Source organism: Cryptomeria japonica, chromosome 1 (genome assembly GCF_030272615.1).
Source record: "Cryptomeria japonica chromosome 1, Sugi_1.0, whole genome shotgun sequence".
NCBI lineage: Eukaryota > Viridiplantae > Streptophyta > Pinopsida > Cupressales > Cupressaceae > Cryptomeria > Cryptomeria japonica.
Window position 1 is genome coordinate 231,655,422 of NC_081405.1, and position 20,200 is coordinate 231,675,621.

At 32.9% G+C, this 20,200-nt stretch overlaps 1 protein-coding gene across 1 annotated transcript; it reads right to left on the reverse strand.

Annotated features, from left to right (window-relative positions):
• Positions 1-47: 47 nt before the first annotated feature.
• Positions 48-629, reverse strand: LOC131857150 (uncharacterized). The gene has a single exon (XM_059209303.1). The coding sequence runs from the start codon at positions 627-629 to the stop codon at positions 48-50; it is 582 nt and encodes a 193-aa protein (XP_059065286.1).
• Positions 630-20,200: the final 19,571 nt, after the last annotated feature.

The window sequence follows — 20,200 nt, forward strand, 5'->3', positions numbered from 1 at the left end:
TTGTATAAACTCTCTTCCACCACGGATTTTCTCGTCAGAGTGAAGACTCAAATACATTCCCTCGCGTACCCACTCTTCGCCATGCGATGCGCTATATTCCGCAGATCCAACACAGCGTCCAACGGAACTATGTTGAATTCGCATGTTTTGTCTGTTGACGAACAGTTGGAGCTGCAGTGGCTACTGTGATCATCTTCGCCGTCAGAGCATCTGGAAGTAGTGATGCTGTCCTCTGTGCTTGAAACAGACGGGGGGCTGGCTGATGACTCCTGTTCGAGATCGATGGGTTCACTGTTAGCTAACAGAATCTTGTGAAACTCGTTCTGCAGACGGGCCATTGACATTTTCATCAGCCGCTGCGCACGGATGAGTTGGGCAGTGTAGGTGCCGCCGATGGACAAATATTCCATCAGGCGTTGGAGATTTTGGACTGTGTCCATGTACATACGGACTTCTTCTGCGTTGCTCTGAAAGAGCATTTTGCTTGTTGTATTTCTGTCCCATTTGTGAATCAAAATCTCTGCTGCAGCTAACTTCTTTTCCATTTCCTCCAAATTACTCCTATCAAATGTGTTTGTCGTAACAGGGTTGCCAAACGTGGGGAGAATTGTAAGGATGTCTCTGGTCATGTTATCGGATGTATTCTATAATATACATCAAGTTTAAACTTAATGAACACAAATAAACCGATGGTGGTTCGGCAACTCGGACCAGTGAAGAAACGCAAGGAAATCTTGCAACCCAAACTTAAACTATGTTGGACCGCTTGATCAGAATAAAATTTGAAAATATTATTATATATTTTTTTAGTTTGTCTATACGTTCGTAATTGGCATTTTTGAAGGCCTTCAGGGCATTTTTAGCCCTTGCAAGAAGTATGCTCTTTCAAAATCTAGTCTACAACTCTTGGAGACCTTTCCAATGAGTTAAACGGCTCGTAATTTTGAGTCCCATGTAGAAAGTTATGCCTAGTTAAAGTTAGGAGAAATTTTATATAGTTTTTTGAAAAATTACATAGTTTTAGATTTTATTATGTAATAAACAAATGTGATTGTTGGACTTCGATTCTCGAGGGGTTTTTGTGACCTTTGGAATCTCATGAACTTCTATGTGTTGGATTTTCGAATGGAATAGATTACTTTTTGGCTTGCTTCAATTCTATATTATCTTGTTCATCCACAACACCGTAGGTTCTCACTTAGGTGTTGTCATCTGAATCCATAATTCGGATCACCAAAATACTTGGAATTTAAATTAAGTTTAAGACATACGATATATAATATAATATTTGATGCAATTGTGTGGAAGCTCTAATCAAGTAGGAAGACGACACGTGAAAAATGCAAGTACTAGATTTGATGTAATTGTCTCGAAGCTCCGATCATTTAATAAAACATCACGTGAAAAATACAAGTGCTACAATTGAAATCGTGAGCTTTTTGAAGAAGACGAAGGAATTGTTAATTGGAGACAAGAAGACGGGATAACGTGGATGGTACAATTGAAGATAAGAAGATAAAGATATGCCATGCCTAGTTTCTAATTTCTTAAGACAGTTTTCCCTTTAAGAAATAAATAAAAGGGAAAGATGCAACAACAAATCAAACCAAATCGCATTTTTGAAGGAGATCCTTGTCAAATTGTACAAGTTTTTATATTGTGTGGGGTGGCAACATTCAAATTTGCTTCTTATAATTTTCGTAAATACTCTCTTTCTCAAAGAGATAAGTTGAAGTTAGTAATTAAAAAAGTTCATAGAAAAGGTGGATAGTGAGATTTGAGGGTTGGCCACCCATTGTTTGAATTGAAGTTTTGTGAAGGAAACAAGTCCCTTATATGCAAATTCTAGATTGAATTTTATTTTAAGAAAGAGGCGCAACCAATAAGGATTTCAAAATGAAGGAATCATAATTTTCAAAAAGTGAGTTTAGAATAGTTGTTTCAATGGAATAGTTGTTTCAATGGAAAAAGTTGGTAAGAGTAAAAAAAGATAATTCGGACAAAGAACTTATGAATGTTAATAAGGGTTTTTAGAGTTGATAAGAATGATGGAGTTCGGAAAAGAAAAATATGAATCTTTGTGCGAAATTGGTAATCTTTATTAAAAAAAAATTAGAAAGTGTTAAAGTAACAAGTGAAAATTTATAAAAAATCTTGAAATTTATGATATTGTTAAAAGAAAGAAATGAAGATTTGGAAGGAAAGATAGAATTGTTGAAAAATTAAATGAGTGTTCGAAATTAAAGCTTCTTTTTTTTGTGATATATGAGATGTTGTTTTTGATGAAGAAAGTAAGGTTGAAGATAAGGATGTGTTTGAATCTACAATTCTTGGGAGTTGTGATATTAATAACAAAGGATGGTTTGAAAAGAATGTTAGTTTTAAGATCATGAAGAAAATGATTTATGAAAGAAAAGGTTTAGGAAAGTATGGGCGAGGAGTTAGAGGGCTCATTTAACCAATGGTAAGGACAAAGAATAAAGACCTTAGATATGGTAAGATAAATAGAAATAATGTTATAAGTGTCACATGTTGAAACCAATTAACTTAAATAATGAAATGTATACAGCGTTTTCATTGTTATAAGGAAGATCATAAAAGGAAAAGTGTTGTGATCTTCATCCTTTTTGTATTTGTGGATTAAAAAATCATTTTAAAAAAACAATGTTGGAATAGAGAGTGGAATGGGCAATATATGAAATATTGCATGCAAATTTAATTTTGGATGGATGGATGTATCCAAGTGGAAAAACATTATAAATATGTTTAAAAGATTGTAGAATCCTAAATTTTTGCATATAAAAATTTGTAGTCAAATAAGGTTTGATTGTTTGCGTCAGGTTCTTGATGGTTACTAGTAATGATTGGAACAATAAAAGATTTTATGTAATTTGAAAGACTATGAGAATTCCTTATGTTATACAAAGGAAGGGAAAACCCATTGATCTCTCATGAAGGAGATAAATAAGTAAATGGGTACTTGAATTCTATAGGAAGTGTACTAAATGGGTCTATAAGAATAGAGTGGCGGTAATGTTACATAATGGGTTGCTAAAGATTTTTTTCATCTTGTGAGTTCATTTAGAATCATGGGAAAGTATTTTGGATAATGATGCCAATCATGCAATTGAAGATAGGAAGATACGATAAGATATGTCATGCATAGTTTTTAATTTCTTAGATAAATTTTTATTTTAGAACTCTCCCAAAAAATCTATAGATCTTTAATGCATGGAGGGAATAGAGTCCAATATACTATCTATTTTTAGGGATACTAGCTCTATAAAGAGACCCCTTGATAGTTCAAAAAGTAAGTTTAATTTGAATTGAGAAAAAGATAAGGCCTCTATATTGAGGGAAGATGTTTAATCCATTTGATCTTTCAAGTTAATAAAATATTATATTTGTGTGCTAACCAATGTTATTTATTTTTTAAGTTAGATTGTAAAAGAATATACGATCATGACAAGTTTGAATTTTTTATTTTCCTTGGAGATGAATAAATTTTTATATTATTTTCAAATAAAATTGAAATGAGTTACTTTTCAAAGTTTGTTCTATTAAAGCCATAAGATGAGCTAGTCATAATATCAAATACCAAAGCTAATTATGCGTATTAGAAGGTAAAGTTAGATAGCTAGTATTTTAAAGAATTAAGCATAGCTCCTTAAAATGTGAAATGACGTTATCTAATATGATTTGGAGATATAGAAAGGAAACAATCCCTAACAATTAATGAAAATCACATCATGTAATAGTGGGGATCCTGATATCACTACCAAAAGACATGGTAAAGTGTTAGTAAATAAAGTCCAATGTAGATATCTTATCATTTTAAAAACTAAAGATTTTATTATCAAATATTATTACTAAAAAACAAATGGAAATGGTGGCAAGATCTATTATCGAAGTCTGAGAACTTTTCCAAGTTTAGTAAATACTAGAGGGATTTGAAATAGTAAATAAGTTTTCAAAGCCTCTCCTCCAACCTTTCATTCTTCCTTAGCAATGTGCATGCTCATGTAGCCTACATCCTAATGAAATGAGTTTGGGATCACTAATAGTAACTATGTCCTCTCTCTTAGATTCCTTAGTAATCCTCATAGGAAATTTTTATAAAATCCCACATATCATGGATGAAATAAAGGAGTGTTTCAGCAAATAAATATCAAAAGGATTTTGAATAATTCATTAATGAATGGGATTAATAGAAGTCACCTTAAAAAGGGTGATTTCACATTAAAACAATAAAATAATTGGATTTAACAACATAGTTAAAAAATTTGATATTTTTTTTAGCAATAATACATATATTTTTTGGAAAAAAAACTCGACTATTAGTTTCTTATCAAACATAATGTACAATTTTCTAAATGTACAATTGTTTTTTGGAACTCTACTTTATATCTTGGGTATACTTATCAAGGGTAGGGGGTAATGTAACCCTTGTTATTTTATCAAAAATAAATAAATGATGCAATTAAATAATTGAAGGAGTATATTGGTTTCTTTTCGTTTAGAAAATCATTTATTAATTGTAAAATTTTACATCTAGCATATAAATAAAATAATTAATAGCATTAAAGAAATTCATAGTGCATGTTTAACCAAGGTTATATGGTATATCTTGGATTATCCTACACATTCATTATGTCTATTATATGTATTTTCTTATAGGAATGAAAGTGTAGCTTACAAGCTTTATATATATTTAGCAAGAGAAGAGAAATGTCAAATTCTAGGAAATATACAAATATGTACTTGAACCTTCATAATCAATGAAATGAATATTTCATTTGTATTTTGCATTATAATTCTTGGGTTTTTGATGATTTTCTAGACCTAAATTTTATCATACTATAATAAATTTAAATTATATTGTTAATTAGGAATTCTATTAATAATATGGTGGTATCAAATAAAAAATACATCCTATGAACTGTTTATTTAAATCCACACATTCCTTTAAATTATCAACAAAATTATTTTTTCTACATGTTCACTTCTATAACTAAACAATACCCAAGTGAAATCATTCTCTCCATGAACACAACTCACAAGATATTCTAAAAAAAAAAATTATAACAATGTTTTACAAAGTGAGTTATTTAGTATTAAAAGGATACCTAATACACCAATTTTATAAATCCTAAAAATTCAAATAGATTGAAGATGGAAAACCAAATACAAGAGGACATCTCTAAAATCTATAACCACAAATATTGTAGTCTACATTAAGCCAAGGTTGTATGCTATACATTCGGCTATTCTAGTTTATTTATATGTTATTAATATCTTTCAAAGTGCAATTATAGATTACAAATTTTATATCTAGTCACCAAGAATAGAGAAATATCAAATTCTATGGAATATACAAATATATACTTAAACATTCATATTCAATGAAAATAATATTTCATTTGTATTGTGCATTATAATTCTAATGTTTTTCACTATTTCATTCTTATATTTTATCATACTATAAGAAATTATTAAATGTATTGTAAATTAGAGCTTTAGTTAATAATATATTTGTATCAAATCAAAAAATGCTCATTTAATTTTTTTAGTCTTACATAATTCATTTCCATTAGTTGACTTTAAATCCACAAACTCCTTTAAATTATCAACAAATTACTTTTCTCTACGTATTCATTTCTATAAGTAGACATTACCCAAGTGAAACTATTGTCTCTACAAACACAACTCACAAGATACTCTATTCTGTAACATAAAGGAAAAAATAAGTTAAAAATCGTTCTTCAAATTCTTGTGACATTATAAGTGAAATTAAAAATTAGATTTCTAATAGAAAAATGAGCAACTAGAAAAATATATGAGAAAATGTTCACTTCATTTGAAATAATAAAGCAATCAGAATATCAAATTGATATTGTTTTGTTTAACTTTATTTTCTCCCATGAGTTTCATTGATCTAAGTTAATTTTTACTTATGTTTATGAATTGCATCTTATTAGCCTAGATTAATTTCGAGGAAAAGGTTATTTTCCAAGTCACAGTGATAAATAATAATTTTTAATTTTTTTAAAGTTATTGAGATAGGGGAGAGGAATAAATAATTATGTACACCAAATTTGCAAACATCTATTTTCTAAATGGTAAGTCATTTTTAATGAAAATTCTAACACACTTTTATTAGTGGATTAAGAGTGTAAATCTTTCTTTTGGAATTTTATGCATCAATGATATAACCACATTAGTTTCATCTTTACTTAATTATCTAAAAAAAAAAAAAAAAAAAAAGTAGAAACATGATATCATTAGTTTCATCTTTACTTAATTATGTAAAAAATAAAAATAAAAAAAAGTTGAAACATGTGTATCAAGGAATGTATTACCAATCACCTTATCTTTAAGAAAATAATTTTTTGTTTCTTTATTATGACTTGTGAAAATAGATATTTTTTGTCTATTTTTTAATTAGATACATAATAGCTACTAATTTTTACTTCATAAATAAAATATTTTTCAATGTCCAACATTATTATCCAACACCATAATAGCTATTAAAGCATGCTCTAGCTAGTAAATCATCTCCTATTATATATTCTACTAACCTATGAAAAGTGTTAGTGACGTATAACAAGGGAAATGAAAAAGGATTTCCTGATAAACTTTGGAATCATTTTCCATTGAGCCTAATAATCTCACCCATTTGAATAATATTTCATAAAAACAAAATTAGGAAATATACAAAAATCCTACAGTATAAAATACTTCATACAACTATTTGCAAGTGTTATATAGTGGCTAGACGAGTTTTCTTTTAATAGGTTTATGTTTACATCATATTCATTCATTATTATTGAAGTTAGAAAGAAGTAGTACGTCATCATTAACATGTGACACTAATATTTATTATTCAATAATTATATAGATTTATCAATAGAGTGAATTTAAAGTTTGATTATTTAGTATTGTAACTAACAATTATAATATCTTAGAGGATTATTTTTTAATCATAAGTGGAAATTTCAATCACACAAATGCCTCCATAAATTAAAATGTGTAAATGTGAATGCGAATCAAATTTAACTCTCAAATTTCAAATAATAAGAATAAATGCATTTAATAGTAATAGAAAATCTCGGATGAGCCATGTTCTTAAATATATTAGTGGTACAAACTATTATAATTATATATAAATCTAAGTTGTCATAATTTATATTATTGAATTGTATTAAATATGTTATTTATGTAATATTGTTGAATATATAAATACAATAATTTGTATATTTAAAAATGATAATTAGTAATAAAATAAATAAACATATTAATATTTAAACAATTTAAAATTATTTATTTATTCTAATTATTAAAAATGTCTTTATATTTTTAATAAATTTTATTCAATAAATTTTTTTAAAATACTGTATATTTTGATCAAACTTTATTTTTAAGTCATTAAATAAATAAAAATTTGGTTTTACACATTCCAATCTCACTTGGTTGAACTTTTAAAATCATTTTAATGCATTCACTTTTTGCATTTCATGCTATGAAATCCAATTTTATTAATTCATATGTTAATCATTGTGTATAAATGCACATAAACATTTGATTCATTACCAATCACCTCACTTTTTCAATGTCAAGTGACTAATTTAAGCTAGGTCTAAATTAGAAATTCCACGTTATATGTCGCTAATAAGTTTACTAATATCTATCTATAATTTTTCTAGGCAAAATTATATTTCATATCCATATAAATCACATTATTTATTATTTTACTCTTCTCACATTTCTTAAAACAAGTATCTAAATAGATTAGTTTATCATGTTAGCCCTTGTGTTCCATATATGATATGAAATATATTTGTTTATGCTAGATTTGGATAGTAAAATATTAAAGCTATGAGATTTCCACAATCCATGTTATATTCTTATGAAGTTTTTTGGATTCGATTGTGTGTATTTTTTTCCCATCAATGTTTCGAATCACACTCCGTGATTAATCATCAAGATGAAAAAAATTCCAAAGATAGGAAAGATATTGAGTTGCAGATTTGAGATAGAATAAAAAGAGATGTGGGGTATGGGAGGGCACGAGGATCAAGGAAGATTAAAAATAGAGAAAAAAAAAAAGAAAAAAAGAAAAAGAAAGAAAGAACCAAGATGGCTACTCCATCGAGGAAAGGTAATTGGTTGTTAGATTCAAGCTCTTTGGTGAAGGCGATAGAAGGAGAAATGTTGTTGAGGTGAGCATGAAAATCCTCTAACTTGTCCAAGCCGTGTGGCCAACAAACATTGGTGTCATCCATATATCGTTTCCACCACTTTGGGTTGAGGGGGAAAGAATGTAAGGTCACTTCCTCAAAATGTTCCATGAATAAGTTACTATAACCGGCGAGAGAGGGGAGCCCATGGCTACTCCATCAACCTGTTCATAGATAACACCTTAGAAGGAGAAGAAGGTTGACCTTAAGCAAAGTTCCACCAAAGAGGCAATCTCCTCATTGACCTTATGCTTAACAATCTCTATGGAGTCAAGAATGGGGACCTTGGTGAAGAGGGAGACCACATTGAAGCTCACAAGAGTGTCCTGAGTATCCAACTTGGTGTCCTTGATAACCTGGACAAATTGGTTGGAATCTTTGATGAATGAGTTGGAGTTACCAACAAGCGGAGAGATTAATTTGGCAAGAAAAGAGGCTAATTTGTAAGTAAGAGACCCAATGGTATCAACAATGGGTCTCAAAGGAATATTGGCTTTGTGAATTTTTGGGACCCCATATATACATGGGGTCCTTGGAAGGAAGAAGATGAAGTTTGGTAGTATCATGCAAGGAAGAGTTGGAAATAGAAGATCTAATTGCCTTCAAAATCTTAGGGCATGGGTTACGAGACAAAATTTTGTAACTACTGGAATCGGAGAGGAGGTCTTCTATTTTAGCCAAGTAATCAAGTTTCTTCATAATGATCGTGGCATTACCCTTGTTCCTCTCTTGAGATGATAAGGTCATTATTACGCATGAGATTATTAAAGACCAACATCTTGGCTTTAGGGATGTTGCATTTAGGAGATTTAGCATTACAAAGCGCCACGACACAATCTTGTCTAACCTCTTCAGCAACATCAAGGGGAAGGGCACGCACCGCATTTTTGATCTCGATAAGGAAATCAATGTGCGGAATGTTGCGGGGAGTCAAGGCAAAGTTGAGACCTCGCTTGAGGAAGTTAAAGGTGAGAGAATCAATGGAGGCGAGAGAAAGGTTGACGACAAGTTTTGACTCCCAATTGCTAATAGGGTTGAGATTAGGAACGGACCTAGGAAGCGGGAAGCGACCCAAGGAGGGGGACACGGAGGACGATAAGACAGTTGGAGGAACATCCGAGAAAGAGGGAGGAGACGTCGGCATGGAGTGGGTGGAATTATCAGTAGGGAGAATGGTCAGATAAGAGATACGTGGGGGTTGATGAGAGGCGGGGGATGTGTCCACCTTCTCCACAGGAAGAACTAGGTACGGCTGGACACAGAGGCACAAAAGATTATCCTTACACGTCTCAACCAGATGATGGGACAATGAAGGAAGGGCTCGAGGTTGGAATAGCTTAGAAGCGATGCAATCACATAAACAAGAAATAGCAGAGCAATTAAAGAAAAAGACGTGAGATTGGACAGCTGAGGTAGAGGACAACGTACCATGAGATGACCGAGAAGAGCCATTGCGGGGAAGCCGTTGGAGGAATGCAGGTTGAGCCATGGCGATGGGCTTACCCAAAGGCGTTGACAAGTCTCCAATCTCCACGGCGATGTCTGTGCTGTCCTAAGGAAACTCGACGTAATGCTGCAGAGGGCACGAGTGGATGGGAAGAATAGAAGACCGTGATACGTCCCCTTAGCCGAGTTAATAGAAGTCTGGGGACAACGAACATGGCGGACCACCGTTTTAGCTTCAATCTCAACGATGATGTTTGCCTTATCCTCGGGGGGAGTCGATGATCTTACGTGGTCCCCAAGAGCTGGGTCAATGGACGTCTAAAAGTAGCGAATGTGGTGGACAACAGATTCTGAACTCTCAACTAGTGACGGATGCACTGAGGTAGAGTCATTATCTGATGGAGAAGGCTTAGGTGACGAGCACGAATCACTGGCGGAGGGGGTTTGGTCAACAAAGAGGGAAGGAGGGGGCGGAGGAAAAGGGAAGGAGGCAGGAGAAGTCACGATAGTGGGGGGTTAGAAAGAGATGGAGTAGAATGATGAGGAACAGAGGAAGGTGGTTAAAAATTGTCAGACGGTGAAGGGGAATGGTTCCCATGGTGTCGACGCTGCAGAGTGTAGAACTTTTTCTTTTGTCTTTTGACATACTCTTCTTTGTGGCCCATAGCCCTGGTATACGAGGTCAAGTCCAAGCGAAGCCATAGATCTGGGCGTAGAGATGAAGCACGCTCTAGATGAAGAGGTACTAACGTGGAATTCAAAAAATCAATAGCCCTCCTTGTGGATTTACTAACTGATCTGAGTAATGAAAGAAATGCCCGAGAGAATATGTGTTTGGTGTAGGGACTCCAAAGATGGTGATAAATTTTGATGGAGGAGGGGATCAGACGACAGTCTCTGCACCTTTTGAGAAAAGCCAAATCTGCAACTTTCCTTGCTAGTTTGATCCTTAGGAATTCAAGCTGCTTAGATTTCATAAATAATTTCCTCCCATGAAGGGTATCGATTAAAGCTATGAGATTTGCATAATCCATGTTATATTCTTATGAAATTTTCAGGATTTGATTGTGTGTATTTTTTTCCCATCAACGTTTCGAATCACACTCCCTAATTCATCATCATGATGAAAAGAATTCCAAAGATAGGAAAGATATTGAGTTGCAGATTTGAGATAGAATAAAAAGAGATGTGGGGTAGGGGAGGGCATGAGGATCAAGATTCAGCCACTAAAACCCTAGGCTTACATAAGAAATCCAACATAACATCAATAAAGAACCATAAACATGTAAATCACAAAACTAAAGAATATTATACCATTCACATGCTCCATGGGTTTTGATTTTCATTGTCCTCCTAATTGCATTGATCTTGCTTGATATTATTGCTCTTAGATTTTATCTGTGCATAGGAGCTTAATAGAGAATGGATAATGGTTGTAGAAAATCCGACAGAGTGCAGGTGTATTTATAGTTGATTGATTGACAAGGGGAAGGAAGAGATCAATTTTATGGAGAACACCATGAAAATGGAGGGCTTCAATTAAGAAGTGGAGGGATAAATGGTCAGTTAAGATTGAAGGGTAGGTAGAAGAAATAATAAAATAAAGGGAGTGGTTAAAATAAATGAGGAGAAAAAGCTAAATGAATTAATTAAATAAATTAAAGAACTTATTTAATTAATAGAGGGAGGGCCACATAAATTAAATAAATAAAATATTTATTTAATTTGGAGAGAAGAGAATTTAAATAAATAAAAATGTTTACTTTAAATTAGGATAGAAAAAGACTTAGAAGAGGATAAGTGGATTAATTAAAAAAAAAAAAAATCGTTTAATTAATAGAAGAAAAGGGGATAATTTTTTAATTTTTTTTGATAAGTCACAGCATAAGTGGTATTTTCTTAGCTTTTCCTTGGAGCTAAGAGTCAATCGAGTAGACTCAAACCCAAGACCTCCCATGTAGGAGGCTCACAGCTAACTGCTATGTTGTGGGGTCATCCCAAAAGAAAAGAGGATAATTAAATAAATAAAAAATATTTATTTAATTATATTAGGACAACTTTAGGTGTCTACAATATCTATTTATTTATGGAATCTTGAAGAAAGTTTCTATTTGAACTATTATATTTTTAAAATCTTTTATCTTTATATGAACTTATCTCTTAGTTTTTATTTTGAATCTCTCACCCATTGGAATAGGTAGCATTCCTTAAACTATTTTTTTCTACTAGATACTTAACTCAAACTTTTAATCATATCATTAAGTTCTACATTGAAAAGAGCATCCATCTCATTAATTTTCAAAGTAGTTTTTCTTTAAACTTTATAACAAATCAAGATGGAGCGGAGTTGCGCTAGGGTTGATGGAGGCAACGGTGTTTTTGGGGACAATGCACATGATGCAAATGATGAAAGTGAGGCCAATGAAGATGATGGTGGGGGATTTCAGGCAGCCTACTTTGCTACCTGTGTTTGTCCCTATTTCTAGGCTTCATCACCCTTGTTTCTGGGGATGCCTTAGTTTCATTCCCCTCCTTGGATGGCTTGGACCCTTGTATTTTTGCTTGTAGTTAGAGCCCTATCCTTGTGTTTTTGTGGGGTGTTTTACTAGAGGGTTTCAAGTCTTCCCTCATGTCTTTCTCTTTGCATTTAGAGGGGTGTGTGTGGTCCACAATGGGTAGGCTTCTTCTCTTTCCTTGCCTCATGCATTGGGGAGGGGGGGTTGTGTGCTCATTGGTGGCTTGACATTCCATGTGCAGTTTCGTTGTGATCAGTGGCTACCTCATGTGCCCCCACCTTTCCTTCTTGGATCGTCTCCATCTATTCTAGTATGGATGTCATGGTGTTTTTTGGTGGGGATGTTGGTACTTCTTTGGAGGGTGTGTGTAGATTTTTGTTGTGGTGGGCTCTATTGGCTTAGGCCCTAGTCTTGCCTGTGGTCAATGGTTCCCTGTTGACTGTTTGTGGAGGGTGTTGTTGGTGGGGGTGGGGTTTCTTCCTTTCTCTCTACACTGCTTCTTGGGGATAGTGGGTGTCATGTTCTTAGTGGGTGGGTCTTCTTATCTATTCATGTATGGTGCCTATGGACCTATGTTTGGTGTATATGGTCCTATGCTCTTACGATTCTCGCCCTTGTTTCGTGGCTCTATATTTACCATTTTTGGGTCTAATGTGTTGTTCTTGGCAGATGGGCTTTCCTTACAGAGTCTATGCTTGTTCGGTGGCTTTGGCTATGCACTCCTACGAGTTTAGATTAGTGTTGAGTGCTATGTGGGTGGTTGTGGCCCCTCAAATATGGTTCCTTTTGCATGCTCTTTGTGCATTAAGGGTTTTGTCTCCCCTATTCTGTCCTGATAGTCCTATTGAGGGGGGTTTGTTTGTTGAATAAGGGAGTGTCCTTTGGTGTAATGGGCCTCTTTGATGGGATAGTCTTATCTTCCATCCAAGAGACTAGTTTCTAGGTGTCCCTTCCTTCTTGGTAAGTTTTTGAAGGTGTTTTTCTTCTCTTTCGAGTGACCCTATGGAGGTGGGTCTTCAAGCTGCAGTGTTCAAAAAAGTTTCTTTTGATGGGTTTATTTGGGGTTTTTTTCTTGTTCTTCAAAATGGTATTGTTCTTCTTAGTGGTTGCTTTCCTTGTGATAAAGTTGGCTGAATTTTGATAGGTACCAAGGGTTGGTTAACCTGTGAGTGTTTAACTAAAGAAGGCTCTATTTGCTAAGTGTTTTCTTTGGTGCTAGAGTCCTGATGCTACCAGAGGATGCTACTTTTTTTTAGGATATTTGCTTCTAACTCTTGTTTCCCCCTATCATTTGTTGTACCTTGCTAGGTTGCTTCCAGTAGGACATCTCATTCTAAGTATGTGTTGGGATCATCTTATCTATGGTTTATTGTTTGGGGCCTTTTCCCTTTTGTTTTTATTTTTTGGGACTTTGTTCGCTAATGCTTTTATGGACAATTGGCCTCTTGAGGTGGCCCCTAATGGTTTATTTGATAGCGTTGTTCGCAATAGGTTGTAGAAAGCCTTCAAAAATATGTTTATTACTTGTCCCCTTGGCTGGTTTGTTCCCAGCCTAAGAGAGGCTATCCAAGGGATGGTTCAAGGTGTGATCCTAAACCCCTTTGTTTTGATTAGGTAATTTTGTGTGTTCATGACTTCAGTTCCATCCAGTTATGGCTCTAGTCAAGAGCCTCATTTCAAAAAAGGGTTTCCCTTTTTTGGTGATGCTTGGGTTATCTAATTGCTTGTGAACTCTTCCCTTTTGTGTGCCTCTATCGTGGCTTGTTTTGGTATGGACCTATCCCATTTTTAATTTTGTGATGGTACGAGCCTATCTCACTTTTTCTAATCAAAACTTTATAACAATTTTTTTATATTAAAGATCATATTTTATGAAGGCATAAAAATAATTTATCATTGTAGTTACAAGGTAAAATCATAAATTTACTAGAAGTTTTTTGCATAAGTTTATCCTTGTTAAATAGAATATTCTTGTACAGAATTGCATACCAATTTAATGATAATTTTATGACTCTTTACTTGCACAAAGATAAATTTAATTTGATTATAAGTGTTGTGATTTGAACCCATGTCCAATTTTAGCTTGCCAAAATGGGTGCTCCTTTTTCTTTTCCATTTTCCATTTGTTTCTTTTATTTTTCTTGGCTTGATAATATCACATCTTCCCTTTTCCTTTTCATTTATCAAAAAATCAAGGTATATCATCTTGGCATGATAGTTGAATCATCCCTAATGAACCAACACTAACCTTATTTCTCTTCCCCATGTGCATGGCAATGATGCAAGAGAACCCAAGAGGGTTGGTGATCACTACCAATCAAAAATATTTTCAATTTTGAGTTGTTTTTGCATCTCTCTATTATGCTTAGATAGATTATTTGTCCAATGTCTTAATGGGATTAATTATGCCTGGTTTACTTCTTATATACCAAGATTTCTCTTGTTGTTATTGGTAAATTAGAAATTATTCTCCATAGCAGATGGAGTAATTTTTCTAGAATTACAACTAGCTATTTCATATGCCTGCAAAATTTGGAAGCATAGACATGGCACATGTTATACACAATATGAATTTGTGAGAAATAAATTAGAACCTTTTGATCAAATGCATTTGGTTGGTGTAAAACCACATTTTGTAACCTTCTCCAACTTCCTCATAGCCTGTATGGGGTCTTGGAGCAATGGAAATTTTGAGCCAATGCATTTTGACAAGTGTAAGCCAATTCAACTACCATTTTCTAGCATGAAAAGATTAATAGGGAGGGAAATTGATTAAGAGAAATAAAAAGCCAATCAACCATATTGATAGGAAGATGAGGCAATGTAAATAAAGGATAATTTTATTAAAATGCTTGATAAAAGTAGCTGGTATTTGATCCGCTTTTGGTTTCATGGGATCTTTTAGGCTTGGACAACCTTAGTTTTCTATTGTTAGTTTTCAATATTTTTGGGGGTTTATCATAGTTAGTCGCTTCTTGTTAACATCTTGGGCTCTGTTAAACATTTATATTGCTATTATAATGGGAGTTGGCCCTTCTAGCTATTTAATTACCAAAAAAAAAAAATGCTTGATAAAAGTTAGAAAGAAAGGAAACTGTTGGTAGCCTCAGTCAAGAGGAAATTGAATGAACAAAATTTTAGGATATATATGATACAAAAGATAGAATATAGAGTAGAGGTGAGTGGCTATAGTGTGTTGAATATCTCACACAACCGAGGGGCGGGCGGGGAGGGGGGGGAGGGGGGGTGAATTAGTTGTACATCAAAACATTTAAATTTTCCCACGGAAATAGATTTGGTAAATAAATCTCAGATTACTTAACCACAAGCAAATATAAACATGAAATATCATACATATGAAACACTGGATATGATGTGGAAAACCCAAGGGGAATGTTGGCTCTCAATATAAAAAAACACCTGTTAGGGTGACATCGGTTAAGGTGATTTTTACAAGATGAATCACTGTAGGTGGGCTCATTGCCTAGCTAAAATTGCTAGCAAAATAAAGAAGGGCTCACTGCAGGTGGGCTCACTACCCAGCTAAAACTTCCAGAAAAAGAAAGAAGGGCTCACTGCCTAGAAGAAAGAAAGAAAGAAAGAATCCACCACTGAAGCACACAACTAACTTGTCAGAAGAAACCTTAGTCTCATTGCCACCGATACCAAACAACATTAGTACACAACCATACTGATCATCCACAACCAAACATAACTTCACACAAACCAATAGGAGATAAATCTTATTTTCAATCCAATTCCTCTATATATTTCTACCTTTTTTTGAGTTAAAGTATAATATTGTGTCACATTTCATGCCAACTTATTAGCATAACTGAATTTAAGTATTTCTAACTAAAAATTAATTTTAGTCAAACTAATGGTCTATATAGATTCATTATAGCTAAGTTTTATATGGGGCACAACTTTTCCAATTGGAAATGTCTACTAAATGTATATTTTATATCGCTTTGGGTCTAATTATCAAAAAATGAAATTTTGTTTTAAAAACTCGACGTTTCAACAACTCTTACTTTAATAAATAATATTTGTTTTGAAATATAAAAATGCCCTTTTATAGATCTACAAGTTAATATTCCAAAAAAATTATCTTTTAATATTTTTTTTGATGGAATCAAGTCAACATACATAGATGTTGGTATCTCAACCTTTACATAGAAGATTACAACATTTCAAGTAAGCATGCATCTAAACTAAAAGCCTCCTTTGGCTAAGCAACCACATGTAGGGGGATACAGCTCGTCAAATTCACCCAAGGGTCGAACTTGGCCCAAACGTGCCTCCAGGGGTTTGAAACTTAGTGAATGGCATCTATATCTCTTACCATCATCCTCTCCAATTGAGCTACAACCCTTTGGCATCTTTAATATTTTAATATTAAAATTTCTTCTTTTAATATTTTAATTATTTTTAATATTTTATATTTTAATTTTATTGAAAGAAGGTCATCAATAGTAAAATATAAGATTGATTATCTTGTCAAGGAAAAATATTTAAATTTATTTAATTTTCTTTTTAAAATATGATGCACTAGATAAAATAATCTATGTTAAGGTGATATAATTCTTTTCTAATTTGGATAAATAAATTTGAAGAAAACAAGTGGCACTAAATGGAAAGAGTTATATATCAGTACACACAACTTTTTAAATTTATTGAAAAATATATATTTATAAAAAAATATTAAAAAATATATCCATTTCAGTACCTTTTATAAAAATATTAAAATACATATCCACAAATTTTTTATTTTTAAACAAGTTCTGCCTAGGGGACAATACCCTTTCTATAAATAAACAGAGAAAACATTACATAGAAGACTAAGAGAACTCAGTTATACAAGTAAGCAATCCCATTCCCAATCTCTATAATCCTATCAACTATCTCTTCTGCCATAACATCAACATTCTCCTTCATGTAATCCGCAAATTTACCCATGTTGTACTCCTTCATTATCCCAACTTTGAATAGACTCCAGGCCTTCCTCATCATCTTCTTCTTCCCCTCTGCATTCAACTAGAAATACACCATCACACAACCCAATTTTGGAGCCACCTCTATGTAGTTAGAGAATGTCAATGACAAGACATTAATAAATGTAGATTAGGACCGTGCAACAGTATCGACCATCCACGTAACCTACTAACCAGTTGTAATCGACGATCAAGGTTAAGGCACGGGGTTAAGATTTGATAGGTGTCTCCATTCCGGAGACTTTCTAGAGAACCAAGTTCCTTCATAAATTTGGGCCAAAATAAAACTTTAGTCATTGATCTATGATCATCAAACAATCTTAAATAATATATTTAAAATCATAAATTAATGGATGTTAGCTTTGTGCCGATGTGGTCATGCTTATTGATACCATCATGTAATTCCTTCTCTAACCCTCTTAATTCCTTTGTCATTTAATTTTTTTAATTCTTTCATATCTCTCTATAAATCTTTCCCATAAATGCACTATTGTGCAAAATTGGTAATATCGTCTGTGCCACTACCAATTTGGAAGTTGTGCATTCTGAGTGGATCACAGTTAGAGAATTTCACTGACAAGACATTAATAAATGTTGATTAGGACCATGCAAAATTATCGACCATCCATGTAACCTACTAGCCAGTTGCAATCGAAGATCAAGATTAAGGCACGGGGTTAAGATCTGATACGTGTCTCCATTCTGGAGACTTTATGGAGAACTACGTTTCCTTCAGAAATTTGGGCCGAAATAAAACTTAAGCCATTGATCTATGATCATCGAATGGTATTAAATAATATAGTTAAAATTATAAATTGATGGATGTTGCATAAATTTGGCATTGGCCGACATGATGAGTCAGAACTCTTGAAAAGTGGCTATTAATAGATAACATAAATGGAAATAAAATCACCAATAAAATATTTATTTTTTCATAAATAATGAAAGATTAGCCAATAAAATTAAACAATTTTCAAATAGTAGATAAAATTTGTCATTACAATTAAATAATTTTTCCTTTGCAATAAAATTTTTCACCCATACACATATATTTTTTCCTTTGAATGCAAAACATTCACCTCATACATTATATATTTTCCCCCACAGTAATGAATTATTCGCAAGGATTTTATGGAATTTTCATACGTTAAAAAAATCGCCAATACAAATTAATTTTTTTCCTAATTTGAAAAAAATTTCGCCATCAATATGAAATTTTCCCCCAAAAAATAATGTTGGATTCACCACGATTTTAAACTTTTTCCCGAGGGAAGGCGGGGTTGGGTTCCTTGAATTTATCCCTGATCCATGCACTAAAATTTCAAGTTATCAATATACACAAATAAAATTAAGAAATAAAGGTAAAATTTACTAAATAAAGTGTGTCGTCTTGTGTAACTTTAATTTTAGCATTTTATCAACACCTAAATTATAATGTTTACTTTATTAAAAACTATATTCAAATAATTTTTTAATTTTTTTTAAGATTACAAACATAAAATTCACAAAAGAATATACATTTCATTACTCTACATCATTTCAAAATTGAAAACATACATCTCACTTTCTATTGATTTAATTTAAAAAAGTTGAATCAACATTGACCATTTCCTTTATAAAAGTGTGATACAACTTTATAATTTTACCCTTTTATATTTTCTTCATTACAAGCATTCTTCATTTATACTAATCTCTGAAATAGAATTCTCAAGTCGACCAAGGAGATAATTCAAAATATCTTCACTAAGTATTCTTGTGATGGAAAGAAATGAGAAGTGGACCACATCATGATGCAACAACATGTTATCCAAATATCACAATCATCGAAGAAAAAGATAGAGCATCTGGGATAAACCATACACGAACTGATCATATCCAAAACCTCAACTTTGGAACATATCAACATGTGCCAAATTAGAATAAGAAAGATAAACACATGAAAAACATAAATCTGAAATCTCATCATTATAATTGAAAAATGTGGAGAAATGCGGAGCACTACAAATTCTACTAGAAAACATCATTACCGCATAGACTTATAGAGAACAACTTTTGGACCTCCAAAACATGAGAGAGATATCTCAAAGAAATATCCAACAACATATCAGCACATCATGAACACATCTACAACATATCAACAATGTGAAGCAAAACCAAACACTAAAAACACAAAATCAGTACGTTGACATCAATGAGAACCATACTGAGATATCAAACATCTTCACATTTGCAACACACTAAAGAGAGGAGAGTGGTCAAGGAAGAAATATATAGAAGCTGCAAGAGAAGAGAAACTGGGAAGGAGCATTAATTTTTGCACATAAAAGAGATTTAGAAGGACAAGAGGAAAATGTAAATGAAGGGAAGTAAGTGTGGGTGTGTATCAGAGAAGAGAAGGAGAAGACCAACATGCAAGGGAGTGAATAGAGGGAAAAACAATGTGGTGAAGAAAATTACAAAATGAATGCAAAGAGATTAAGAACTCGACCAAGCCAGGACATTTCTTGATTATCTATGCACACTTTATCATAATTGGGATTTATCAATGTTTCAAATTGTTACTAGCCACCACATTTATTACTTATAATAGGGTACTTTATCATGATTTGTATAAGATGCATATTTTAGTTGTGAATAGGAGGTGCATAGAAATAAATGGGGGTTTGGTTTTGAAATTTATAGGCTACAAAATTCTTAGATAGGCACAATAGAGGGAAATAAACATAGGCTTGCAACAATTGAAAAGAAGAATGTGTAAAATTGAGAGAAAAATCCCTAGTGTGCAAGGGATGGAAGAGATTTGGACTACATGCATATTGACAGAGCTTGAACATGTTGGGATTAAAGTGTCTCAACCTTACAGTTCAAACATGTTTTTTTATTTATTTTATTTGTACCCACTTTGGAAGTGCTAAAGTTTAGGGAACTAGTGTCATAGGTTTCTATGTTGAGACTATGCCAACTTTCTATTATGGCTATGACAGTTTCTATTTTGGTGGAAGAGTCA

Coding starts and splice junctions, on each gene's coding strand:
- LOC131857150 (XM_059209303.1), bottom strand. CDS start 629: ATGACCAGAGACATCCTTACAATTCTCCCCACGTTTGGCAACCCTGTT.